General features: G+C 47.5%; 1 protein-coding gene across 46 annotated transcripts; it reads right to left on the bottom strand.

The window, feature by feature from the left end:
* Positions 1 to 1383: 1383 nt before the first annotated feature.
* On the bottom strand, positions 1384 to 26823 carry DESI1 (desumoylating isopeptidase 1). Of its 46 annotated transcripts, none has more exons than XR_013398625.1 (7): positions 26526 to 26823; positions 12144 to 12165; positions 11552 to 11621; positions 8035 to 8144; positions 6944 to 7066; positions 3308 to 4560; positions 1384 to 3199 (listed from the first exon to the last, which is right to left on the bottom strand). XR_013398625.1 is itself a non-coding variant. In XM_077948541.1 (7 exons), exons 1-6 carry the CDS (start codon positions 26611 to 26613, stop codon positions 4467 to 4469), a joined length of 507 nt encoding a protein of 168 aa, XP_077804667.1. In that variant the 5' UTR covers positions 26614 to 26823; the 3' UTR covers positions 1384 to 2979; positions 4460 to 4466.

Raw genomic sequence — 26823 nt, 5'->3', positions numbered from 1 at the left:
CTCAGATGGCTTTGTGGGAGGTGGAGGCTGTTGCTGGGTTGGCTCAGGCCCTCTGGAGCTCTCTCAGCCAAAGTCAATGGGAACAGATAGGGCCCAGGCCACAGCACTGTTCCACCTGGGGGTGGGGAACAGGAGCTGCAGCCTGGCAGCTGGGGTCAGTGGTCTCTGCAGGTCAGAGCTCAGCCCAGGACTGTAAGAACTTGGGCAAGTCTCTGTTCTGACCTCGCAAGCCAGGGGTGGAGAGCGGAGTCACACTGGGAGGGACTCAGAAAGGATCCAACACATAATTTGCATTCTCTAGATGAAGAAACTGAGGCCCAGAGAGGGGAAGGCCTTTGTTATGGTCTCAAAGTCTGGGGCTCACCCCATGACAGGCCCTCCCCTGGGAGGTACTGGGCTGGCTGGTGGGAGTGTGCTGGAGGCACCCATGGGAGCAAAAAGTGAGCTCTGGGAGGGGACAGGTCAGAGGACATGCTGGCACTGGACTTTAGCACTGAACAAGGGGTGGGGAAAGGAGATCCAGGTGGAGTAAAGGGTGAACCAAGGCCCGGAGGTGTGAAACCACCAGAAGTGACAGGGACTGGGACTGGCACTTGCGCCAGGGTGTGGGGTAGGACCAGGGTGTTCAAGGACAAGATTGAGAAGGGCCTTGATAAATGAGGACAAGGAGCTTGGCTCTTACCCCATGGGCTTGTAGGGGGCCACGCAGGGGCTGAGGGGAGCTGGACAAGCTTACTGAGGTGGCCAAGGGTACCCAAGACCAGCCTGGTGTTGGGCGTTGGGCAGTGGGCTGGGCCTGGTGTGCAGGGCCACAGCGCCACCTGGTGTCCATCACTCTCACTGCAGCGTAACCTTGCCTGGCTCTCCAACCTGGGAACCAGTGGGGCAGCCTCGTCCCAGACACTCTCTGCCTTCTTCAAGAGCAGCCAGGCTCTGTGGTCAAGGGCTTACATTCAGTGGTGTGCCAGGCCCCCGCTAGGCTCCTTGCCTGACCTCTCAGCTACAGCCTGTCTGGGCGTGAGGAGTCACAGACCCAGCCTAAAGCCAAGTTGAAACTAGAAGTGAACACTTTTTGATGAGGTCAGACACTCCTGATGGCTAGAGGAAGACTACAGAATTTGAAGTTATCAGACAAAGCCTTGAGCTGCACCAGCTGCAAGGTGAACTTGGGCAAGTGATATTCTCTCTGGGCCCTTCTCTCATCTTTATAAAACAGTGGTGAAATTCAGACATCCTTCCCTGTTATCACTTCTCATCCACGGGCTCACAACCATGCAAAGGAAACACATCCAGACCCCGCAGAGTTAAGCTCCAAGGGACCCAAAAGTCTGGGGTCACTTCATGTTGGACGCATGTGCAGACCTGATTCAGGCACCACACAAATGCAGCAGGCAGAAATGAATTTATTGCATTAGAAAAAACACCAAAGAAAACCAGCAAACATCTCCGTCCTAGACACAGTTATTAGTTTGACTCAAGGGCATAAAGAAAACCCATAAAGAAAACCTAGATTTACTTCTGGGAGGGGGTGATGGTCTCATCCCTCCTCCTTCCCTATCTCTTTAAACCAATGGACCTCTAGGGAGGTGTCCGATACACTGTGCGATACAAGTACGTGACTCATTTCCCACTCTGCTTGCCTGTTCACATCCAGGTGGAGTTAGCTGGCCACAATGAGAATGCTCCTGAGGTGCTGGGACAGACAGAAATGTGAGGATGGGGGTGGGCAGTTGAAGCCTGAGCCTGAGTTTACACAGTTAGTGACACTGGGGCTCCCATCAGGGGAGGGAGAGCTTGCCTTGACATGGAGCTCTGGGAAAACTGCTCACTGATCCCTCGATCTCTCCCCACAAACCCTAGGGCACAGGCAATGGCACAAATGGCTGCTAGTATAAAAGGGGGTGCTGTTCAAGGACATGAGTGCCTCAGATTCTCTCAGGGGAGCTGCCCCTGGGCCTAAGGGTACCTGCTGGGAGAAGCAAACCAGCTGAAACTGGATCTGGGAGAGGAGAAAGAAAAAAAGGAGCTGTGATGCCCAGAACCCCCTGCATGGAGGGGAGACCCCAGGCAGAGGGATCTGAAGCAGGAGCCTGCAAGGCAGAGCCGGGCAAGGCAAGCTGGAAAAGGGGACAACACTGGTGGGAAACAGAGCACTGGCCAAGACCAACCTGCTACCCTCCCAGAAGAAACCCAGCCTGAGAAATTCTTTCTCTTTGGGCCCAGTTCTGCCAGTAGATCACCATTATACAATAGTCCCTGCTGGTTTCTGCTCTAATTTATTATTTCCATGCACATTGGCAAATCAGTGGGTCTTGAGAAGAATTAAACTTTCACTCATTTGGCCTGTAATCTTCAAGTTTCCAAATGTCACTTGACATCCCAGCTGGTCATGCCCCTGGTCAGGTCACAGGCAAACACTAAGGCAGAATGACATCTCCTCTAGCTGAGACTCTGATGATGCCAACTGCTATGGCTAATGGCAGATAGCAGCAGATGGGGCCAGAAGTGAGTAGCAGCTTTTTGGAGAGGAAAGGCCCCTGCTGCAGGCCAGACTTCCAGGAAGAAGCAACATAATTCAAGTCCGCGAGGTGGCAGGAAGTTGTGGCAGAAGGGGCCCAAGGATGTCAGAGCTGAGACTTGGGTACCTGGCAGCTCTGAGTCCCTTCTTCACACTCACTTTCCCAAAATCTAACTAATGGAGGTTCACATGAAGAGAGGGAATCTGAAAGTCTCTCTGGATTAGAGACTCCCAGACTGTTTCCTGCCTATAAACTGCTAGCAGCAAGTCATTAGGAAAATGCCCACTCATGCCCCAACCTGCTTTCCCTAAAGTCAGAATGACAACGGAAATAATCTGTGCCTTCAAAACACATTTAGGATAAGGGAAAGTCCCTATCAGAAATGATTCTAAATTTTCTTGCCACCTTGATTCCACATCATTTTATTTTTTTGAGATGGAGTCCCACTCTGTCACCCAGGCTGGAGTGCACTGGTACAATCTCGGCTCACTGCAATCTCCGCCTCCTGGGTTCAAGGGATTCTCCTGCCTCAGCCTCCCGAGTAGCTGGGTCTACAGGTATGTGCCACGGCGCCCAGCTAATTTTTGTATTTTTAGTAGAGACAGGGTTTCACCATGTTGGCCAGGCTGGTCTTGAACTCCTGACCTCAAGTGATCTGCCTGCCTCGGCCTCCCAAAGTGCTGGGATTACAGGCATGAGCCACTGTGCCCGGCCTCACATCATTATTCTTTCCATATCAAAGGTATTTTCCAGCCAGGTGCTGTGGCTCACCCCTGTAATCCCAGCACTTTGGGAGGCTGAGGGAAGTGGATTACCTGAGGTCAGGAGTTCCAGACCAGCCTGGCCAACATGGCGAAAGCTGTCTCTACTGAAAATACAAAAATTAGCCTGGCGTGGTGGCACGCACCTATAATCCCAGCTACTCGGGAGGCCGAGGCAGGAGAACCGCTTAAACCCGGGAGGTGGAGGTTGCAGTGAGCCGAGATCACGCCACTGCACTCCAGCCTGGGTGACAGAGCTCTCAAAAAATAATAATAATTAAAAAAAGGTATTTTCTTAGAGCAGGGAATCCCGTCCCTTGGTCCCCAGCTGAATACTGCATACTGGTCTGGATGGTGGTTACAGAGACTGCAAATAACCTACATCATTACTTGTAGAAAAAAGGCCTGGGTCCCTGCTGCTCCAGCCCAGACCTCATCAACTATGACACATCAGCTATGCTGAGGAAAAGCAGCCTCGGAGGCACCAAGGCAGGTTTCCCAAAATTGATGGCAGAGGATTGGCAATCCATCTAGGTGGAAGGAGGAATGGCTTTATCCTGTTTTCTCCAGCCTGATACTTGCTGTTACTCCCTTGATCCTGAGGCAATGGCTGCTCCAGCACTGGCCTTGCTTGTGGTAAGGGAGGGAAGGTGAGGAGGGTTGTGGCTGAAGAGTTCACTTAGGTTGGGTTAGTCATCCTGAAACTGGTCCCATGTGCACCAAATCCTTTGGTTCATTTAACACTAGAGTAACTGTTTCCGGGTCACGGATGTTCTAAAACTCACCTGGGTCCCACAGGTGGTGGCAACTTGGGTAGAGCGTGAGTGTTCTCTGGAAAGAGTTCTAGGTTGGGGCTCCCGCAAACTGTGACTCTTGCTTTCTGTTTAAACAAAGCCCCTCCCTTTCTCCAGTGTGGTGGACGCTTAGGAAACAGCATCCGAAGTGAACTCACAGACAAGACAGCCTTAATAAATTAGTATAATACTATTAGAAGGGGTGGCATTTTGTTCTGTTTCTTAGCAGCATTGTCTACATGCGGCCTGACAGTCTCCTTCCCTGGGAAATTTAAAAAGCCGTCCCTTGGTTGTTAGCTCTGATGTAAAATTATAAAATAGAAATCTGGTAGGGTTTGTTTTGTTTAAAAAGGAAAAACCCTGGTGAGGCAGGGCGGTCCCAGGCAGTCCTGTTAGCTCTGGCCGTTGGGTCTGCCCACAGAGCTCCCTCCCGGAGGCTGGATCTGAATGGAGTCCAGGAGGGGCCGAAGTGCCTGTCCAAAGGGCCTGCAAGGAAACAGAGACACGAGAGGGGTGGGCTTTGGGATGTGGCCTGCTGTCACACACCCTGTGCTGCCTACGGGTAGGGAGGAGGAGTGGGCGCTGGTGGCAGCAGCAGCACCGCCAGAGAAGGAAGGAGCACCTCGTCACCTTACTCAAGTTTCCCACCTGCCTCACACTCAAGTGTTCTTGGAGGACATCTCCGAAATAGCCTGCTCTGTGTTTTTATCCCTGGGATTCCCTCCTCAGGGCCTCACCTCTAGAGCCTGGTTAGCTGTGGTTTGAACAGGCTGGCTACATACAGGGAACTAGAATTTTGCTTTATGTGCTTGTGTCTTTAATTCTCGTGAGCAAGGAAAATATCAAATTGAAGCAAGGAAACTGAGGCAAAAGAAGAAGGATATGAAAAAGAAGACAAAAGTTAGGGGTGAGGACAGCACACAGTTGGATTTTTTCAGGAACAGAGGTCTGCCAGGGAGTACAGGGAATATTCAGAAAAAAGGACAAATGCAAGGTTACCAGTATTGATGCCTTTCTTTCACCCTGAGACAGAGTCTTGCTCTGTAGCCCAGAGCTGGAGTGCAATAGTGTGATCTCGGCTCACTGCAACCTCTGCCTCCTGGGTTCAAGCAATTCTCCTGCCTCAGCCTCCCAAGTAGCTGGGATTACAGGTGTGTGCCACCACAACTGGCTAATTTTTTTATTTTTAGTAGAGATGGGGTTTCACCATGTTGGCCAGGCTGGTCTCGAACTCCTGACCTAGTGATCTGCCTGCCTCGGCCTCCCAAAATGCTAGGAATTAAGGTCTGAGCCACCGCGCCCAGCCATTAATGCCTTTCTTTTTTGAGACGGAGTCTCGCTCTGCCGCCCAGGCTGGAGTGCAGTGGCCGGATCTCAGCTCACTGCAAGCTCCGCCTCCCCGGGTTCACACCATTCTCCTGCCTCAGCCTCCCGAGTAGTTGGGACTACAGGCGCCCGCCACCGCGCCCGGCTAGTTTTTTGTATTTTTTAGTAGAGACAGGGTTTCACCGTGTTAGCCAGGATGGTCTCGATCTCCTGACCTCGTGATCTGCCCGTCTCGGCCTCCCAAAGTGCTGGGATTACAGGCTTGAGCCACCGCGCCCGGCCCATTAATGCCTTTCTAAAGGGCTTTTAGTTTGCTCTCACAGTAACAGATGGAAAAAAACACTGCAAATACTGGAGTTTGGAGATTTTCCATGATTACGACAACCATAAATAAGGTTGCCCAAACACTTTTAAGTCACTGGCTTTTTCTTCAGTGGATACTGCTATTTTTGAAAACCATCTCCAAGTTCAAAGGAATGAAGTACTCCAAAGTATAGACAGATGAAACCTAGAAATATCAACCCTATTTCAGACAATTCCAGGAACTCCACCCATCAAATAATAACAGCAAGAACATTCTGGTTACTCCAGTTTGCTCAGGGCCCCATAACCTAGATCCCTCAGCAGAGCTGTGGGACTGCAAACTCATCGAATGATAGGAAGGCAGGGCCAGGGCTGGCGGACTGGGGCTCCTCACCAGCCTGCCACAGCAGCCTTGTTTCCTATGCAAGCTCTTCCTGGGAGGTTCTTCCTCAGGTATGAAAAACAGCCCACTTTGCTGGGCCTGCGAAACCTGCCAGGATCTCTGTTGAGTAAGGCCATAGTTCAGGAGAAACTGAGTCAGAATAAGCAAATAGACATGGTCCTGGAATGAGCAGAGGCTGCCTGAATGCAATCAATGGCAAGGGGATGGAGGAGGTGAGATGGCTATGGGGGTGTTGTGTCCTTTCGGGGTATACTGCCTGGATGATGGCCTGCAAGGCTCTTCCAAGGCTTGGGCCACATAAGGACAGAAGGGGCTGCAGAGTGTTCTTGAAGAAAACATCTGTTGAGGACTGACTGTGCTGTAATGCATGAGGGCAAGTAGAACATAGTCGTTGAGGGAGTCAAAGAGCTCATGGTGTAGTGGAAGACAGGCAAATCAACAGCTATAAAACAAGCTCCCCTACTATTTTTCTGACCCCCTCTCTGCTTGTCTAACATTGCATTTTAACTGGGTGCTTCTGGGGAGTGGTATGCCTCGAGCACAATGGGAAGGACAGACGCCAGAATTTTGTGCAAATACCGAAGCCAGTGTCAAGTGGGTTTCTAAGTTCTGTGGTTGCACTTAGGCCAGGGCAGAGCTGATCTAGCTCTGAGGATGGAGGTAATACAGGTGCGCATCAGTGGGTGGAGAGAATGGCAGCTTTCTGTGTTAGAACCTGCCATCAGGGCAGGCCCATCTGGTTGGGAGGGCAGATGGGGACCAGAGGAAGGGCACTGACCGTGAATGGGGATTTTCAAGGTTGGTCAAAGCACGGGCAGGGACAGAGGCCACACTTACGTGGAGAGAACTTCAGAGGGCAGGTCTGTGATGTAAGAAGGAATCTTCCGCCCAGTCAGGAACTGTGCCACTTCGTTGCTGAAGGTGTTACAGTTGTGTTCAAAGAGGTTGTAGGCCTCACCTCTGTACATTGAAAGGTTTGCAGAACATATATGAGAAACCAGCAAGCGTCTATGTGGAATAACTCAAGCTAGGCAGTGGAATGGTGAGCACAGTTCAATGTGAGGACTGCGATTTCCCCCCTCTAATCTGCCAGAAGCACTGCTTATTTGCCATTCTGGCCATTAATAACTGATTTTTAAGGGAAGGAGAAACTGAAAAGACATGGCTCCTCCACACTTTCAGGAGAATCTTTTTTTTTTTTTTTTTTTTTGAGACGGAGTCTCACTCTGTCGCCCAGGCTGGAGTGCAGTGGCCGGATCTCAGCTCACTGCAAGCTCCGCCTCCCGGGTTTACGCCATTCTCCTGCCTCAGCCTCCCGAGTAGCTGGGACTACAGGCGCCCGCCGCCTCGCCCGGCTAGTTTTTTGTATTTTTTAGTAGAGACGGGGTTTCACCGTGTTAGCCAGGATGGTCTCGATCTCCTGACCTCGTGATCCGCCCGTCTCGGCCTCCCAAAGTGCTGGGATTACAGGCTTGAGCCACCGCGCCCGGCCTCAGGAGAATCTTTACATTCACAAAAGCAGAGCTCTGGTGTTAGAGTTTACCCCCTTACTCAAATCGACTAAAGCCTCTTTAAGAGAAAATCTGCCTGTTTGTATCTCATCCCAACCCTTCTGCAAACCCTGTTTTTCCTTCTGCAAACTTGGCCAATACAGGTTGAGAATAGCGCTTGCTGATTTTAATCAGAAGGAATGAAAAGCCCTTATTTCCTCTAAAAATTTCAGCAGAAAGTATGCTTGAAGGAATATCTGTATCAGAACAACTTAGAGCTTTTTGTAGCATAACTGCTTTTTCTTCATGTTAATTCAGCAAAAAACTGGCCCAGGCCTTGTGCTGAGTGATAAGGATGATATGACATGACAGCTGCCTCCAGGGGTTATCTAGCTGGGGAGACAGACACAACTAACCACCACCCCTGTGTTCACTCACCGGAACAGGGACTCCCCCAGGGAGGACAGGTACTCCAGAAAGATTTCTTCTGTGACTTCTGTACTCCCCACGTCAACCACAGAGTCTGGGGGCCCAAGCAATGTCCCCCCCTAAAAAAGCCAACCCAAAGAAAGTCATTAAATTACCATCTCCACTGAATGTTTTAATGTGGCTTCCCACAGTAGACCACGAACACTGTTCTGACTTCACTTTTTTTTTTTTTTTGAGACAGAGTTTCTCCGGTCACCCAGGCTGGAGTGCAATCTCAGCTCACTGCAACCCCCGCCTCCTGGGTTCAAGTGATTCTCCTGCCTCAGCCTCCCAAGTAGCTGAGATTACAGGTGCCTGCCAACATGCCCAGCTAATTTTTAGTATTCTTAGTAGAGATGGGGTTTCACCATGTTGGTCAGGCTGGTCTCGAACTCCTGACCTTAAGTGATCCACCCACCTAGGCCTCTCAAAGTGCTGAGATTACAGGTGTGAGCTACCGCCCCTGGCCTGACTTCATATTTAACTTGCAGAGCACCCTGGGCAGATGAAGAATGCTATTAGCTATTTGTATCAGGGATGCAATGGCTTAGAAGCATGGGTGTCCAATCTTTTGGCTTCCCTGAGGTACACTGGAAGAAGAATTATCTTGGGCCACACACAAAATACACTAACACTAATGACAGCTGATGAGCTTAAAAAAAAAAAAAAAAAAAAAAGGCTGGGCGTGGTGGCTCAAGCCTGTAATCCCAGCACTTTGGGAGGCTGAGGCAGGCAGATCATGAGGTCAGGAGATCGAGACCATCCTGGTTGACACAGTGAAACCCCGTCTCTACTAAAAGCATAAAAGATTAGCCAGGCATGGTGGTGGGCGCCTGTAGTCCCAGCTACTCGGGAGGCTGAGGCAGGAGAATGGTGTGAAGCCGGGAGATGGAGGTAGCAGTGAGCCGAGATCGTGCCACTGCACTCCAGCCTGGACAACAGAGCAAAACTCCGCCTCAAAACAAAAACAAAACCAAAACAAAAAACAAAGAAAAAACCCTCATGTTTTAAGAAACTTTACAAATTCATGTCGGGCCACATTCAAAGCTGTCCTGGGCCACATGTGGCCCGCAGGCTACAAGTTGGACAAGCCTGGCTTAGAGCTTTCTGGTGACTTTTCATTGCTATGTGCTAGCAGCATGGAAGAAGTCAGACTTCTTGTTTCTGGGGGGGCCCTGGGAAGCTGATTCTCTTGCAGCTCTGACTCCTGATGCTGTCCACTTATTTAGCTGAGAAAAAGAGAGAAACCCAGAATGTGAAGTCTACTTTTGTTCCCAGTATGTCTCATCATGAGGACAGAACAGGACAATAGAAATGGCTCACACTTCATAGGCCACCTTTCCATGCCTATTTGCATAAAGTATGCAGCCAGTTTTTCTTATGACATACTTGATATCTCATGTAACACTGGAAAGATGAGAAGGACAGTGAGAAATCTGGCAGGCTGGCAGATATTTCCATAATTCAATTCTTTTTGGATCTGTGAGCCTAATCCAATGATGGTGATGGGGCAAGAGAGTTAATGGCTCCTGAAAGGCCTACAGAGAACCCTCAGCCATGTGGTTAACAGTCTGCCAGAGAAGACTGAAGGAGAGAGTGAGGTTGAGTGGGGAAACCAGCCACTGTGGAAGCAACGGGATCAGCAGGGAGAAGAAATCTGGGAAGGGATAACACTCCAGAATAGAGCTCCCTGAAAAGATCTTTCATTCATAGCTACTGAGCACCTCCTACATAGCTGACATTGTTCTGGGCACTGAGGAAAGCATGGTGAGGAAGGTAACTATGGTAGGCAGAGAACAATTCTCTCAGAGTTGTAAGAGACTAAAAGGTCACTCTGACCCTCTTATTCACTCATATAACAAATATGAATTGAGAACTTATTGTGAGTCAGGCCTCATGCTGGGCACTGGGGCTGTGGTGTGGACAACATAGATGAGATTCTTGCCCTTAAGAAGCTTAGTCTAGCAGGGAAGGGAGACTGAAAAATCCCATAACCAGTATATAATTATGAGCTGCAATTAAGAGCATGCTGGAAAAGTACAGAATGCCAGCGGTACATATGACAGGAGACCTTCCTGGCCTGAGGGGTCAGGGAAAACTTGCCTGAGAAAGTGACACAACTCAAATCTGAAGGATGGAGAGGTGTAACCAGGTGAAGGATTAAGAAGGTGTACTGATGTCAGAGTGCAGGTTTCAATGTCTAAGGTGTGTTCAAAGAATGAGAAGAGAGTGAAGGTTGGGAGGGAACAACCTGAAAGAGGCTGCCAGAGACAGAGTCTGAGACCAGATCAGGTAGGTCCTGGGAGGCCACGCTGAGCTTTCTGGCTTTTATTCCAAAACCAATGGGAGAATTCTGGCTTATGCAGGGGATTGCTTGAGTCCAGGAGTTTGAGATCAGTCTGGGCAACATAGGAAGATCCTATCTCTACAAAAAATAGAAAAAAATAGCAGGGCGTGGTGGTGCTGAGTCCTAGCTACTTGGGAGGCTGAGGTGGGAGGATTCATTGAGCCTGGGAGGTGGAAGCTGCAGGAAGCAAGATTGCGCCACTGCATTTCCAGCCTGGATGACAGAGCAAGATCCTGTTTCAAAAAAAAAAAAATCCTTCCTGCAGGATATAGCAAAAACAAACAACAACAACCACCACCACACAAACAAACACACAACCAAAATGAATGGCTGCTTGGCCACTGCTTCAGCACCTACTGTGACAACACTTGGATAACTGAAAGAAATTTTTGGAAAAGGCCAGGTGCTGTGGCTCACACCTGTAATCCCAGCACTTTGGGAGGCCGAGGCGGGTGAATCACGAGGTCAGGAGTTTGAGATCAGCCCAGTGAACATGCTGAAACACCGTATCTACTAAAATATACAAAAAATTAGCTGGGTGTAGTGAAGGGCGCCTGTAATCCCAGCTACTTGGGAGGCTGAGGCAGGAGAATGGCGTGAACCCAGGAGGCGGAGCTTGCAGTGAGCCGAGATGGCGCCATGCACTCCAGTTTGGGTGACAGAGTGAGACTCCGTCTCAAAAAAAAAAAGAAATGTTTGGAAACGGGTGTGGGCTTTAGTGTCATAATCCTAGGTTCTAGGACTGGTGTCACTTATTGGCTGTAAGTTTGGGCAACTCTTGATGCTTCTCAGAGCCCTCATCATTCAGCTTAACATCAGTTGTGTTCCTAGGATGAGCCGGGCACTATGCAGGGGATGGAGATGGAAGGCCTCAGCTCACTTCCACAGTTCCCTGCAGAGAACCAGAAACGGCTCATTTCACCATAACACGCTCTCTGTGAGACAGAAGGACCCACACGTGCCATGGGAACAGAGAGGAGGGGAATTGGCTGGGGTGTCTGGGAAAGGTTTTCTTGAGCTGAGTCTTCAGGTGGCTTCAAGGAACAATGCCAGAGGTCCACAGTAGAAGCAAAGCTCCTGGTCTACAGGCGCCCCCAGGAACCTGAGACTGCAGGACAGAATGTAGGGGAAGACACTTACCGGGGGGCAGCTGGAGATACCACCACTGCCGAAGAAGAACTCATCCTTGTGCACAACTATGGATGTGTGCCTGTCACACAGAGAGAGACACAGTGAGCCAGAAAACTTAAACTTTGAGAAAAAGCAAACACCATAATGCAATGAGAATAATTTCTGCCCAAGGATAGGACTGTGGGGACCAGTCTTATAAAACCAGTCTTATAAAACCAACAAACCAAAGGTATGAATATGATAAATACCACAGATCAGGGGTTCTCCATCTTGGCACTATTGACATTTGAGGCTGGATAGTTCTTTGTTGTGCAGGGTTGTCCTGTGCATTCTAGGCTGTTCAGCATCCCTGCCTCTATCCACAAGATGCCAGTAGCATCCTCCTCCCTGTGTGACAACCAAAAATATCTCTGGACATGGCCAAATGTCCCAGGGTGAGAGAGCAAAAGAACTCGTGATGGAGAAGCACTGCTTTAGGGCTTGAAGATTTATAGCATGGAGAACTAGGTTTCATGCTGGAAGCCACAGACTAAAACCTGAAATGCATAGAGTGCTGCCTTATTTCAAAACTAGTCAAAGTAAGGAGACCCACCCAACTTACCAGATGCCTTCCAGTTGTTTCCCTGTGGAGAGAAGAAGAGATTTAGCCACTTGGGACTAGACTAAGTGGCCCCTCAGCCTCGGTAAATTCACTGTGTCACTCAAACCCAGGGTAACCTGTCATAAACCTCTTGAAGGACTTTCTAGGAATGCAACTCCCCTCCAGTAAGGTCTTTAGGTTGTGACAGAGTATGCTCTGTTAAGTAAGCTGAAAAGTACGAGAGTCTTTTATCAGAATGCAAGATTAAAAACACTGGTATAAAGGTACCCCAGTTTTATGTCTGCTATTCTTTCCTCTTTGGGGTCAATTCAGCTATGCCTTTTTAACTTCTCTGTCTCACGTACAGTAAGACTATATTAATACAATGAATGTTATTACTCATTTCTTCATTGACGCGAAATCCTTCAGAAACTGACAGGACAAAACTTTGCAAATGCTATCCATTTAAATAGTTAAGGCACTGTTATTTACCTCTATGTGCCAGAAACAATGTTAGGTGTGGAAATGCAAATAGGAACATATCACTTTCCTGCCTTTGAGAAGCTCAAAGTCAAATGGACTGAGATACACAATTAACTAAAACACAATGTTAATATGCTGTATCATAGTGGTAAAAATAAGGTGCTAAATATAATAAACTACTTTTGTGAGCTTCCATTACCAATGACAACTAAGGGCAGGGATGGACATTTCTGTGGGAGAGAACAAGACGTGAACATGCATGGCTGTGAAGTCTAAAGCCTTCAGGGCAGAGTGAAGAAAGGGTGCAGTGATGGTGCTAGCGGGAGGAGCGGCCAACAGGATGGCCAGCAAAGTGGGCGGGCCTGGACTCAAAGAGGCTGTGAGGCTGGAGAATGCCTTGATCAGATCCATGTTCAGAAAAGATAACTGTAGTTGTGGGATAGCAGATGAATTGGAGGGAAGAGAGCAGAGTAAGCAAACCAGGGTAAGGAGGTCATCGCAAGAGTCCATGGGAGATACTCTACAGCAGTGCTCAGGATGCAGAGGAAGGGCAGTGAAAGATGCGGAGCGCCAGCAAACATGACTCACTCACCCCTGCTTATCACTTCACGTGGCGACATGGCGGATTACTGATTGCTAACTGCTACCTTCACTGTTTGCCCTGTGACTTTCTTTTTTTTAGAGACAGAGTCTCTCTGTCGCTCAGGCTGGAGTAAAGTGACGTGATCTCAGCTCACTGCAACCTCTGCCTCCCGGATTCAAGTGATTCTCATGCCTCAGCCTCCCAAGTAGCTGGGATTACAGGCATGAACCACTAAGCCCAGCTAATTTTTGTATTTTTAGTAGAGACAGGATTTTGCCATGTTGGCCAGGCTGGTCTCGAACTCCTCGCCTCAAGTGACCCACCTGCCTCGGCCTCCCAAAGTGCTAGGATTACAGGCGTGAGCCACCACATGCTTGGCATACCATCCTCAGAGATAGTTAAGGGGACCATATGGATTCAGATCCTGGGTTTTCCACTTCCTAGTGGTGGATCTTGGGCAAGTTTACCTAGCCTGTTTAAGTCTGTTTCTCTGATTCGGAGTTGCTGTGACTGGTAATAATAATGCATAGAAAGCTTCACAGTATATGATATACAGATGTTTGATAAATGGAGGTTCTTATTAGGTACGATGACCTCCTTGGGGAAAAGGGTAAAGACTTCCACAAGATAAAAGTAAGTTCTACTTCATACATGGCACGGTGGCCCACCCCTGTAATCCCAGCACTTTGGGAGGCCAAGGCAGGCGGATCACTTGAAGCCAGGACTTTGAGACCAGCCTGGCCAAAAGAGAAACCCTGTCTTTACCAAAAAAAAAAAAACAAACTCACTGGGTGTGGTGGCATGAACCTGTAGTCCCAGATACTCAGGAGGCTGAGGCACGAGAATCGCTTGAACTTGGGAGGCAGAGGTTGCAGTGAACTGAGATTGCGCCACTGTACTCCAGCCTGGGCAACAGAGTGAGACCCTGTCTCACATAAAATAAAAAATAGGCCCGGTGTGGTGGCTCACGCCTGTAATCCCAGTACTTTGGGAGGCCGAGGAGGGCGGATCACCTGAGGTCATGAGTTTGAGACCAGCATGGTCAACAACCCCGTTTCTATGAAAAATACAAAATTAGCCGGGCATGGTAGTGCATGCCTGTAGTCCCAGCTACTCAGGAAGCTGAGGCAGGAGAATCGCCTAAACCGAGAGGGCAGAGGTTGCAGTGAGCCGAGATTGCAGTGAGCCGAGATTGCGCCACTGCACTCCAGCCTGGGCTACAAGAGCGAAACTCTGTCTCAAAAAAAAAAAAAAAGAGTAGGTTAAGGGAGTTTCAGGGATGGTCAGGGTGGGCCTCTTTGAGAACGCGACATTTGAGTGAATTTTTTTTTTTTTTTTGGAGACAGGGTCTTGCTGTGTTACTCAGGCTGGAGTACAGTAGCGTGATCAGAGCTCACTGCAGCCTTGACCTCCCAGGCTCAAGTGATCCTCCCACTTTAGCTTCTCAGTTGCTGAGACTATATGTGTACCACCCAGGCCTAGCTAATTTTTTTTTTTTTTTGAGACGGGGTCTCCCTACATTGTCAAGCCTGGACTTGAACTCCTTGGCTCAAGAGATCCTCCCACTTCCAGGTGTGAGCCACCACGCCCAGCTTTGAGCCAAGATTTAAAAGAGACAAGAGAAAGAGGGATGCAGGGGCAACGACATGCCAGGTTTATCTGAAGGCCTGTAAGGATGCCAGTGAAGCTAGAATGGGTGAGGAGGGGAAGTAGAAGATGACCAGAGGTAATGGAGGACCAGATCACAGAGAACACTGCAGAGGCTGAGAACACTAAGCCTGAGTTGTCCAATATGGTAGCCACTGACCACATGTGGCTATTTAAATTAAATAAATGCACAAATTCAGTCCCTCGGTTCCACTAACCACATTTTACATATTCAATAGCCACATGTGACTAGTGGTTACTTATTGGACAGTACAGATCTAGAACATTGCCATCACTGCAGAAAGTTCTATCGGATGCACTGTTTAAACTATAGTTTCCTATTCTGTAAAAAAAGCATAACAACAGTGCCTGCCTCATAACATTTCCAGGATTAAAAGAGACGATACATGACACATGCCTAGCACAGGGTCTGGGACATAATACATGCCCAATAAAGGCCAACTCATTTCTTCTAGGGTTTGTAACTTGAAAAGTTTATAGCTGTTCTCATAGTACCTTGGTATTGAAACTATTCATGTGTCCTTCTCCCCAGTTAGACCACAGTTGCCTCAATAACCAGGACAGTTTTCTTATGCATCTTTGTAACTCCAGCACCTAGCAAAGGACCTGGACCTGAGATGTGACATGAACATCTGTTGAGATGAGCTGTTCTGTTTAGTTAGCTTTGTTGGTTGACACACAGTGCTATTGAGGACAAAGTTCCTAACCCCAATCTGGGCTGCCTGGCTTGTTATTGAAATGACTCAGCCACCCTGGCACACTGCACTCCCGGTCTACTGCTGTCCTCTCAGATGCACATGCTCACTGACCCAGGAGTACAGCTGGCAGGTAGGGATGCATCATCAGCTCAAACCCATTCCTGCTCAACAGAGTTTTGGAGAGGGGCCTCAGTTATTTCACACCTGAAAAACAACTCAAAAGTTGCATGATACAAACCCTACTTTATTCTCCTTTATATCCTTTGTATCATCACTAAATTTGCCTGTAAGCTACACACCACACTTCCTATTCAACTGCATCAAGGTACACTTAGGATCTCATCCATTCAGAGAGTGGAGATAGGGATTATAGAAAAAAGATTTCCTTATTTATTCATTCATTCTTTTTTTTTTTTTTCTGAGACGGAGTCTCGCTCTGTTGCCCAGGCTGGGGTGCTGCAGTGCAACCATGGCTCACTACAACTCCTGCCTCCAGGGTTCAAGCAATTCTCCTGCCTCAGCCTCCTGAGTAGCTGGGATTACAGGAACGCACCACCATGCCTGGATAATTTTTTGTATTCTTAGTAGAGACGGGGTTTCTCCATGCTGGCCAAACTGGTCTCAAACTCCCAACCTTGTGATCCACCCGCCTCGGCCTTCCAAAGTGCAGGGATTACAGGTGTGAACCACTGCACCCAACCTATTCATTCTTTCACTTATTCATCTACCAAACACTTGGTGCCAACAATAACATTAAAAATGAATTGAGTGAATTTATATCCTTTCTTTTTTTCTTTTGAGACAGAGTCTCGCTCTGTTTCCCAGGCTGGAGTGCAATGGTGCCATTTTGGCTCACTGCAACCTCCACCTCCCAGTTCAAGCAATTCTCCTGCCTCAGCCTCCCAAGTAGCTGGGATTACAGGTGTGCACCACCATGCCTGGCTAATTTTTGTATTTTTAGTATAGACAGGGTTTCACTATGTTGGCTAGGCTGATCTCGAACTCCTGACCTCAAGTAATTTGCCCGCCTCGGCCTCTGGCCCAAAGTGCTGGGATTACAGGCGTGAGCTACTGCTGCACCCGGTCTACATCCTTTTTTTTTTTTTTTCCTTTTGAGACGGAGTCTCACTCTGTCACCCAGGCTGAAGTGCAGTGGCGTGGTCTTGGGTCACTGCAACCTCCAACCTCTGAGTTCAAGTGATTCTCCTGCCTCAGCCTCCCAAGTAGCTGGAATTACAGGCACCTGTCACCACGCCCAGTTAATTTTTGTATTTTTAGTAGAGATGGGGTTTCACCATGTTGGCCAGGCTGGTCTTGAACTCCTGACCTCATGATCCACCTGCCTCGGGCTCCCAAAGTGTTGGGATTACAGGTGTGAGCCACTGTGACCGGCTACATCCTTTCTTAAAGTATTTCATAGTTATACTTGTTTTCTCTCTCTCTCTCTTTATTTTTTATTTTTTTCTTTTGAGATGGAGTTTCCCTCCGTCGCCCAGGCTGGAGTGCAGTGGCCAGATCTCAGCTCACTGCAAGCTCCGCCTCCTGGGTTTACAACATTCTCCTGCCTCAGCCTCGAGAATAGCTGGGACTACAGGTGCCCGCCACATTGCTCGGCTTTTTTTTTTTTTTTTTTTTGAGTCAGGGTCTCACTGTAGTGCTTAGGCTGGTTTTTAACTCCTGGGCTCAAGGATCCTCTTGCCTTGGCCTCCAAAGTGCTAGGCTCAGCCAATTATCCTTATTCTCATAACATCTTTAGGGGGTAAAGTAGAGCAAACATTTATTAACAGCATTTTACAAACAGGTAAATAAAGATGCACAGTTTGTCCAGCAGAAAAACAGAACAAAGCAAGATATGAAGATAAGCTTATTGGAGAATTTTGGGTAGAAGTGAAAGGTTTGCTGCTTTGCAGCCTACTCTTGCAAGGAAAAGGATGAGGGCCATGGTCCTGACATGATGCCAGGCATTGGAAAGTGGGACTGGATTGATACATGTATCTTTTCTTTTTAGAGACAGAGTCTTGCTCTGTCACCCAGGCTGGAGTGCAGTGGCGTGATCTCGGCTCACTGCAACCTCTGCCTCCTGGGGTCAAACAATTCTGGTGCCTCAGCCTCCTGAGTAGCTGGGATTACAGGCGCATGCCACCACACCTGGCTAATTTTTGTATTTTTAGTAGAGATGAGGTTTCACCATGTTGGCCAGGCTGGTCTCGAACTGGCCTCAAGTGATCTGCCTGCCTTGGCCTCCCAAAGTGCTGGGATTACAGGTGTGAACCACCACACCCGGTCTGGATTGATTTTAATGGTTTTTTAGTGGTAGTTTGAGATTGAATTAGAATACAAGGCCATTTTGGGACATGAATTAGGCTCTGGATATTTGCATACTGTAGAAATAGATTATTTTCCCACTAAGATTTCCTCAGCAAACTGGAGCATGGTGGGTCAGATACTTCATGTCTCCAAGCTTGTTGGTAAATCTAATGCATTCACTTTGTGGCCTATGAAGTATGAACATGGAAAACAAATGGAAGACATGGCTATCAGCCCTGTTTTTCAACATGAATAAGTCAGCCTTCTACTGATCATAAAAGTAAAGGAGAAAACACTCTATCCACCTCCTCATTGATTAAGATGGATGGAGTTGTGCAAACAGACATACAGACTGGTTATAGATTTAAGCGGTCAGCATCTGTTATACTACCAGTGCTAAATAAATGTCTATTAATAAGCATAAACTGGATGATGGTGATGGGGTGCCAGGCTCAGGGGCCTCTATACAGGTAGCATTTTGTCTCAGATGGCAGGTAAAGAAATGCATTAGCTCACTGGTATAAATCAAATGTAGCCCCAGCTTACCTCACGATTCTTCCCCATGGTGATAAAGTGCTTTTAATTGGCAGTTTACCGGCAATATGAAAGGCTTAATATAAAGTTTTTTTTTTTTTGAGACGAGTTTCACTATTGTTGCCCAGGCTGGAGTGCAATGGCACAATCTTGGCTCACTGCAACCTCCGCCTCCTGGGTTCAAGCAATTCTCCTGCCTCAGCCTCCCGAGTATCTGGGATTACAGGCTTGCGCCACCATGCCCGGCCAATTTTGTATTTTTAGTAGAGACGGGGTTTTTTCATGTTGGTCAGGCTGGTCTCGAATGCCCAGCCTCAGGTGATCCGCTTGCCTCGGCCTCCCAAAGTGCTGGGATTACAGGCATGAGCCAATGCACCCAGCCTGTGTAAAGTTAAAAAAAAAAAAAAATCAGCTATTCTTTCTGGGACCACAGGATAAACATTAAATCTATGTTTAGGACCATGGCCCTCATCCTTTTCCTTGCAAGAGTAGGCTGCAAAGCAGCAAACCTTTCACTTCTACCCAAAATTCTCCAATAAGCTTATCTTCATATCTTGCTTTGTTCTGTTTTTCTGCTGGACAAACTGTGCATCTTTATTTACCTGTTTGTAAAATGCTGTTAATAAATGTTTGCTCTACTTTACCCCCTAAAGATGTTATGAGAATAAGGATAAAAGGTAAAAGAAAACATTTGTATAATATAAGTGGGCCTTTATAGCCCATACGGTAAAAAATGCCTATTGGCAGGGGGGTTTGTTCCTCCTTTGGCCAGAGAAAGGTTATCACAAAATCCAAATGTGATGCATTGTTAAAAACTAAAAGAGTGTTTTAATCTGCAAAAAAGGTAAATTTAGGCTGGGCATGGTGGCTCATGCCTGTAATCTCAGCCCTTTGGGAGGCTGAGGTGGGTGGGATTGCTTGAGCCCATGAGTTCAAGACCAGCCTAGGGAACATAGTGAGACCCCCATCTCTACAAAAAAATACAAAATTGAGCCAGGCATGGTAGCCTGTGCCTGTAGTCCCAGCTACTTGGGAGGCTGAGATGGGAGGATCGCTTGAGCCTGGAAAGTAGCAGGAGATGGAGGCTGCAGTGAGTCTTGATGGAGCCAGTGCACTCCAGCATGGGTTACAGAGCACCACCTTGTCTCCAAAAAAACAAGCAGCAGCAGCAGCTCATGCCTGTAATCCCAACACTTTGGGAGGCCAAGGTGAGAGAATCACTTGAGGCCAGGAGTTTTAAGACCAGCTTGGGCAAAATAATGGAACCCTGTCCCTATCAAAAAAAAAAAAAAAGCTCAGTATGGTGGCTCGTGCCTGTAATCCCAGCACTTTGGGAGGCTGCGGCAGGAGGACAGCTTAAGTCTAGGAGTTTGAGACCAGCCTGGGCAATATAGCAAGACCTCATCTCTATTAAATGAAGCTAAAAAAATCAGTCAGGCATGGTGGCATATGCCTGTCATCCCAGCTACTCAGAAGGCTTAGCAGGGAGGATAGCTTGAATCCCAGGAATTCGAGGTTATAGTGAACTATGATTGTGCCAAAAAAAAAAAAAAAAAAAAAAAAAGAAAGAAAGAAAGAAAGAAAGAAAGAAAAAGAAGGAAAGAAAGAAAATTTAGGCCCAGTGCGGTGGTTCACGCTTGTCATGCCAGCACTTTGGGAGGCCAAGGCAGGCGGATCACAAGGTCAGGAGATCAAGACCATCCTGCTGACACAGTGAAACCCTGTCTCTACTAAAAATTTAAAAATTAGCCAGGTGTGGTGGTGGGCGCCTGTAGTCCCAGCTACTTGGGAGGCTGAGGCAGGAGAATGGCGTGAACCCGGGAGGCGGAGCTTGCAGTGAGCTGAGATCGCACCACTGCACTCCAGCCTGGGCGACAGAGCGAGACTCTGTCTCAAAAGAAAAAAAAAAGAAAATTTATAAAAGCAGAATCACGCAGGGCCTTGTAAGCCATATTCCTTTCCATTTTGCCTTAAAGAAATGGCATGATTATTAAATTAATTCATTAGATGAGTATAAAACAGTGCACACAGTGAATAATAAAAATCTAAAACAAAGCACAATAGATGGCATTAAAACATAAAAAACCTCTCTCAGATTTGAATAAATTTTACTTAATCTTCAAGTTTAAGTTCAAGTCTCAATCATTTCTATAATCAATACTTACTGAACACCTGCTCCAACAGGCCACTGGGGACATAAAGGAAGGGGACAGAGTCCTTGCCCTCCAGGAGCTTCAGGCTCTTGCCGAAGCCTTTCTGACATTCCCAGCTCACCATGGCCTCTCTTATTTCAAGGCCTAACACATTTGCTGCACCACTCACTCACTTTGGCACCTAATCATAATCTGTTTTATATTGTTATCAAATGTTATATGTATATATTCATTATTTATTTATTTATTTTTTTTTTTGAGACGGAGTCTGGCTCTGTTGCCCAGGCTGGAGTGCAGTGGCCGGATCTCAGCTCGGTTCACGCCATTCTCCTGCCTCAGCCTCCCGAGTAGCTGGGAGTACAGGCGCCCGCCACCTCGCCCAGCTAATTTTTTTTGTATATTAGTAGAGACGGGGTTTCACCGTGTTAGCCAGGATGGTCTCGATCTCCTGAACTCGTGATTCGCCCGTCTCGGCCTCCCAAAGTGCTGGGATTACAGGCTTGAGCCACCGCGCCTGGCCAATATTCATTATTTAAAGGAAAATAATATTTTAAGAAAAACTCCTGGGCTGGGCATGGTGGTTCATGCCTGTTCTTTGGGAGTGGGGTTTGTCAGCACTTTGGGAGGCTGAGGCGGGTGGATCACCTGAGGTCAGGAGTTCGAGACCAGTCGGACCAACATGGTGAAACCCAGTCTCTATTAAAAATACAAAAATTAGCTGGGCATGGTGGCACATGTCTGTAATCCCAGCTCCTTGGGAGGCTGAGGCAGGAGAAGTGCTTGAACCCAGGAGGCGGAGGTTGCTGAGCCGAAATCATGCCATTGCACTCCAGCCTGGGCAACAAGAGTGACATTCTATCTCAAAAAAGAAAAACTCCTGGCCGGGCACAGTGGCTCACACCTGTAATCCCAGCACTTTGGGAGGCTGAGGCGGGTGGATCACAAGGTCAGGAGATCAAGATCATCCTGGCTAACACGGTGAAATCCCATTTCTACTAAAAATACAAAAAATTAGCCAGGCGTGGTGGTGCGCACCTGTAGTCCCAGCTACTCGGAGGCTGAGGCAGGAGAATGGCGTGAACCGGGAGGGGGAGCTTGCAGTGAGCCGAGATTGTTCCACTGCACTCCAGCCTGGGCAACAAAGCAAGACTCCATCTCGGAAAAAAAAAAAAAGAAAGAAAAACTCCTGGAGTTCACATCACATCTTTTTTTTTTTTTTTTTTTTTTTTTTCGAGACGGAGTCTTGCTGTGTCTCCCAGGCTGGAGTGCAGTGGCGTGATCTCGGCTCACTGCAAGCTCCGCCTCCCGGGTTCACGCCATTCTCCCGCCTCAGCCTCCCAAGTAGCTGGAACTACAGGCACCCGCCACCACGCCCGGCTAGTTTTTTGTATTTTTAGTAGAGACGGGGTTTCACCATGTTAGCCAGGATAGTCTCGATCTCCTGACCTCATGATCCACCCGCCTCGGCCTCCCAAAGTGCTCGGATTACAGGCTTGAGCCACCGCGCCCGGCCGCACATCACATCTTTTATTTCATTACTATTTGTACTACAAAATGAAGTAAAGAATTGAGTATAGAGTAAAATCTCTAATATTCGTTAGAATGCATTCTGCCAAGAAATGTATATATTCTATGCCTCCAAATCTTTAAATCTGAAAAGAGTTTTGAAATGGGCTTGTAAAGAAAAATAAACGTGATGGATGCACACGAAACTTGAGATCAGAAAATAATCAACGAATACGAAGTACTTCTTACCACAATTAAAACACACACACACACACACACACACACACACTTCTGTATGTACTCTGGCACAAAAAGAGGTCAAGAAATTTAAAGAGCAGCCAAAATTATTAAGAGGAGGAACTGAAGGACAATTATAATAGTTAATTATCTTAGGCAATCGGTGACTATGAAAAAAATGTGCAATCAGGCTATCTGATCAATTAGAACGATAAGGATAATTCTGGGACCATTTTTCATGGTGAATGAAGAACTATAGAACAGTAATGCCTTCATGTGAGGCAATTCCAGGAGGCTGAAAACAGGACAGGGTAAAACTATGAAATTTACATTGCTTCAGAAAAGGGGAATTACCTTGGGCTTTATCTAGTGCAATCCTGAACTGCGTAGAGCTAGATTAGGTCTCCCAATGGAGAACTGACATAACTGAAGCCTGAGAGGGTACTGCGGATGAGATCACACGGATTTAATTTGGGAAAATGGAGGCTAAGAGGCATGATCATAAATCTAGATTGTAAGTGCCACATACACATTGAACCCAGCTTTTTTTCTCATCCAAACTTGAAACATTTGGCAAAGAATGCCTTTACAAACTTCAGGAAGGCATCTACTTTACTTCAATTATAAAGGAACATATTACACATTAGAGGTGGTATCTCAAAATGACTGAGAACGCGAGCTCTGGAAGTCAGACTGCCTGTGTTCATAACCCAGCTCTACCACCTAGCAGCTCTGTGACCTGGGGCAAATTCCTTAATACTCTACTTCTTGGGTTCCTCAATGGAGAAAATGGAGGCAATAACAGGACCTATCTCACAAAGCTGTGGTGAAGATTACAATGCATGCAAAGTACTCAGAAAAAAAGGGTCTGACACATGGTAAGCTCTCAATAAATACTGGCTATTAATATACTTCTAGAATTCATCATAAAAATCTGGAAACAAATTGATTTTTTAAAGGTTCAAATATATTTAGGAATGGGAAATCAATATATGGCTACTTATAGAACTGGGACATACCCAACTTCAAGACTAGTGATATCTGAATGGGATGAACCAGTAAGACCATGCCTATTTTCCTTAAGTTTTCAACTCTAGAAAGTAATGACTACTAGCTTTGCTAACTCTTTCTTCATTAATTTTGCAAAAGGTATAAAAGCAATATGGAAAAAAAAGGTAGAAAAGAAAGAAGTAGATTAGCAGACAAGGTGATTTCCTCAGATCAGAATCTGATGTGCCAAATGGGTGATGTTCCCATGATTGGCTGAGGTCTTCCAGGACTTCGCATCTTTATAAAAGGGTGGGGAGTGGGGAGGAGGCAGGTCTATTACTCCACCTTCAGTTATGGCACTTTCCCTTTCACCCACTACACTCCACAAAGGCCTTCTTTCAGTTCCAGTATCAGGCCAGACTCTTTACTGTCTCAGGGCTTTGGCAGGTTGATCTGTCTCCTACCTGGAACACTGTAACTCCCTTATTACCTTCCTGTGGCTAATTCTTCCTCATCCTAAATTCCCAGTATCAAAGTTACTACACTTGATACCCTTATTTAAAATACGTCTCTTGGCTGGGTGCAGTGGCTCACACCTGTAATCCTAGCACTTTGGGAGGCTGAGGTGGGAGGATCACATGAGGTCAGGAGTTCAAGACCAGCCTGGCAAACATGGCGAAACCCTGTCTCTACTAAAAATATAAAAATTAGCCGGGTGTGGTGGCGTGCACCTGTAATTCCAGCTACTCTGGAGGCTGAGGCAGGAGAATCACTTGAATCTGGGAGGCAGAGGTTGCAGTGAGCTGAGATCACACCACTGTACTCCAGCCTGGGCAACAGAGCAAGACTCATCTCAAAAAAAAAAAAAAAGGTCTCTCTTGTTATTTTCTATCACAGCACCCAGGGTGCTTCTGGTGCAGAAGGCACTTATGCAATTTGTAACTAATTATTTATGTATTTATTTTTAATGTCTCCCCCATTAGACAGCTCCATGATGGCAAAGAATATCTTTGTTCATTATATCAACCTCATTTACCTTAACACGTTGACTAGCATAGAGCGGATGCTCAATGAACATCTGCTGATCTGCTGAATGAATGAAATAATGACTCCTAAGGCCCCTTTCAGCTGCCCAATAATTATTAGGTAATAGGATAAAAAATACCCAGTGTAAAGGGGGAGGCTTTTACTTGGGGTATAAGAAATATTTGATTCTTCACTATGATAAAAAAAACAAGCAACTAAATAGCTCCATTCCAAGAAGTTTAGTTAAAACTTGACTGATGTGGGCCGGGCGTGGTGGCTCACACCTGTAATCCCAGCACTTTGGAAGGCTGAGGCGGGCGGATCACAAAGTCAGGAGATCAGTACCATCCTGGCTAACAAGGTGAAACCCCATCTCTACTAAAAATACAAAAAATTAGCCAGGCGTGGCGGCGGGCCCCTGCAGTCCCATCTACTCGGGAGGCTGAGGCAGGAGAATGGCGTGAACCCAGGAGGCGGAGCTTGCAGCGAGCAGAGATCGCGCCACTGCACTCCAGCCTGGACGACAGAGCGAGACTCCCTCTCAAAAAAAACAAAACAAAACTTGACTGATGTAATCTATTAATGAGTAACAGCTTCCTCAATGACTTTGTAAGTTTTGCTTTCAGATGTGCCTTATCATTTTAACAACTGGTTATCCAGGCCCAAACCCCTGTCAAATAATGGGTTGGCTACATAAGAATTAGTCGATAAGCTCATTAAAAATACAGATTTTTGGACCAAAACTCCAGGAGATTGATTTAGTATTTGTGAAGTAAAGCTCTAGAATCGATATAATTAAAACTTTTCTCATTTTAAATAGATATTGTGTGTATGTCATACACAGGTCTAGAGGTTAGAAACAGTGTATAGCAAAGCTTCTCTTCTACTCCTGTTTTCCTGGCATAAAGTTCCCCTTTCCATAAGCTACTGCTGTTATCAATTTCTTGTGTATCCTTTCGGATAATTATTTGCCTATGCAAGCACATATATATCCTCTGATTTACATATTTAAAGAGCTGTTCTACTCTTGTTTTTTCTAATCTCATTTAACAATATATGTTGGAAATGAAAGTATCTGCATTTTAAACAAGCACCCTAGATGATTTTGATGTGAAGCCAAATATAGAAACAACTCACAGGCCCATGGTTGTGAGATTAAGTTCAATTCACTACAACATATTAGAAACTCAAGGACATTGAAGGATGCTCTCAGAAGTAGCCTTGCTTACTTGACCTCTGCCCCCTCATCTTACAGAGATGAACTAAATAATTCGCCAATGTCTCCACAGAAGCCAGGAAAAATTAGCCATTCAAATGGATGCTGTCAGAGCTTCAATTTTCAATTATTGGAATTCTTTCCTGCTCATGATTACCCGAAGTTACAAACTTGACAATTCCTGTGTTACACAAGACATTCCTGTATTTAAGTTGAAATGAGGTGTGATCGTCACTGAATGAGGGCTGGTTTTTCTCCTGCCAGTTAAGTAGTTTAACGGAGCACAACCGAAATAGTTTCTTTACTAATCCTTATTCACACAACCTCACCCAAACTTCCCCCAAAACTGCTTTCTTGCCATTTGAGCAAAAGCAATTAACTTAGAAACTGTGGGGAGAAGATTGCTTGGTGAATTCTGGAGTTCGGGGCTCCTCTTGTCCTGACTTGACCTACCTAGGGGGGGTTCCCTAGGCAGCTCTATCTCCCCCATCCCACCTACCCGCCGGACTGCATAGGGAGCTTACTTTTGGCACTGAGGCAAGGTTCTCCGAAGGCCACCCGACCTCCGCAGTGTCTCTGTCACCACGAGGGGCACCGCGCGGCAGGCATCCTCACCTTTCCTACACCGCGCCAAGGAGGCAGGAGTGCACCAGCCTACCCGAGCGAGGCAGGGAACCTGCTGGGATCCAGCGCTGGTTTACTCCACACCCCCGTCGAAGGGGCTCTCGAGGGTTCGGTTTCTGCCCGAGCCCCCTGAAAGGTGGAGGAATGACTCCTCCATCCCTTCCCCTTGAATTCAAACGTGAGGATGGTATCTGCGAGGCTAAAGCGGGGCTCAGAGGGCCCAAACCTCAGACCACTCTCTTCTCCACTCGGCTTTTCTTCCATCCTCTGGGCCATGTGTCTCCCCGTGAGTCGTGGCCCAAGTCTCCCCACCTCGGCCAGCCGCCACCCTCTGGCCTGGCTCCCGCCCTCCTGCCCACCTGGCCCCTTCCCCCTCACCCAGCATGATGGGGCTGAGCCGCCGGGCCAGGCCCTTGGACAGGTCGTACACGTAGAGCTTCACCGGATAGAGATTCGGCGGCTCCATTGGGACCCGTGGCGACGGCGGCCACGACGGCCCTCGGGCACCCGGCAGCGACTTGGACCTTCCCGTACCCGACGGGGGTGGGAAGTGGAGGGAGAGGGGGGGGACCGGGCCCGGGCCCGGGCTGAGGGGTGGGGGAGAGGCCGCCCTGCGCTGCTCGCGCCCCCACACCCGCTACCGGCAACGACTACAGTGAGGTGACAGAGAGCGGAC

Source organism: Macaca mulatta, chromosome 10, assembly GCF_049350105.2.
Source record: "Macaca mulatta isolate MMU2019108-1 chromosome 10, T2T-MMU8v2.0, whole genome shotgun sequence".
NCBI lineage: Eukaryota > Metazoa > Chordata > Mammalia > Primates > Cercopithecidae > Macaca > Macaca mulatta.
The sequence above is the reverse complement of the archived record's forward strand: the minus strand, read 5'-3'. Positions and strand labels throughout refer to the sequence as shown.

Bases quoted from the DNA above. Each gene is read 5' to 3' on its own strand.
- DESI1 (XM_077948541.1), bottom strand. From the start codon at position 26,613: ATGGAGCCGCCGAATCTCTATCCGGTGAAGCTCTACGTGTACGACCTG. The intron at 11,622-12,143 runs GTAAGTTGGGTG...TCTGTGTGACAG, and splicing joins AAACAACTGGAAGGCATCTG to GCACACATCCATAGTTGTGC. The intron at 8,145-11,551 runs GTAAGTGTCTTC...TGGCTTTTTTAG, and splicing joins GTATCTCCAGCTGCCCCCCG to GGGGGGACATTGCTTGGGCC.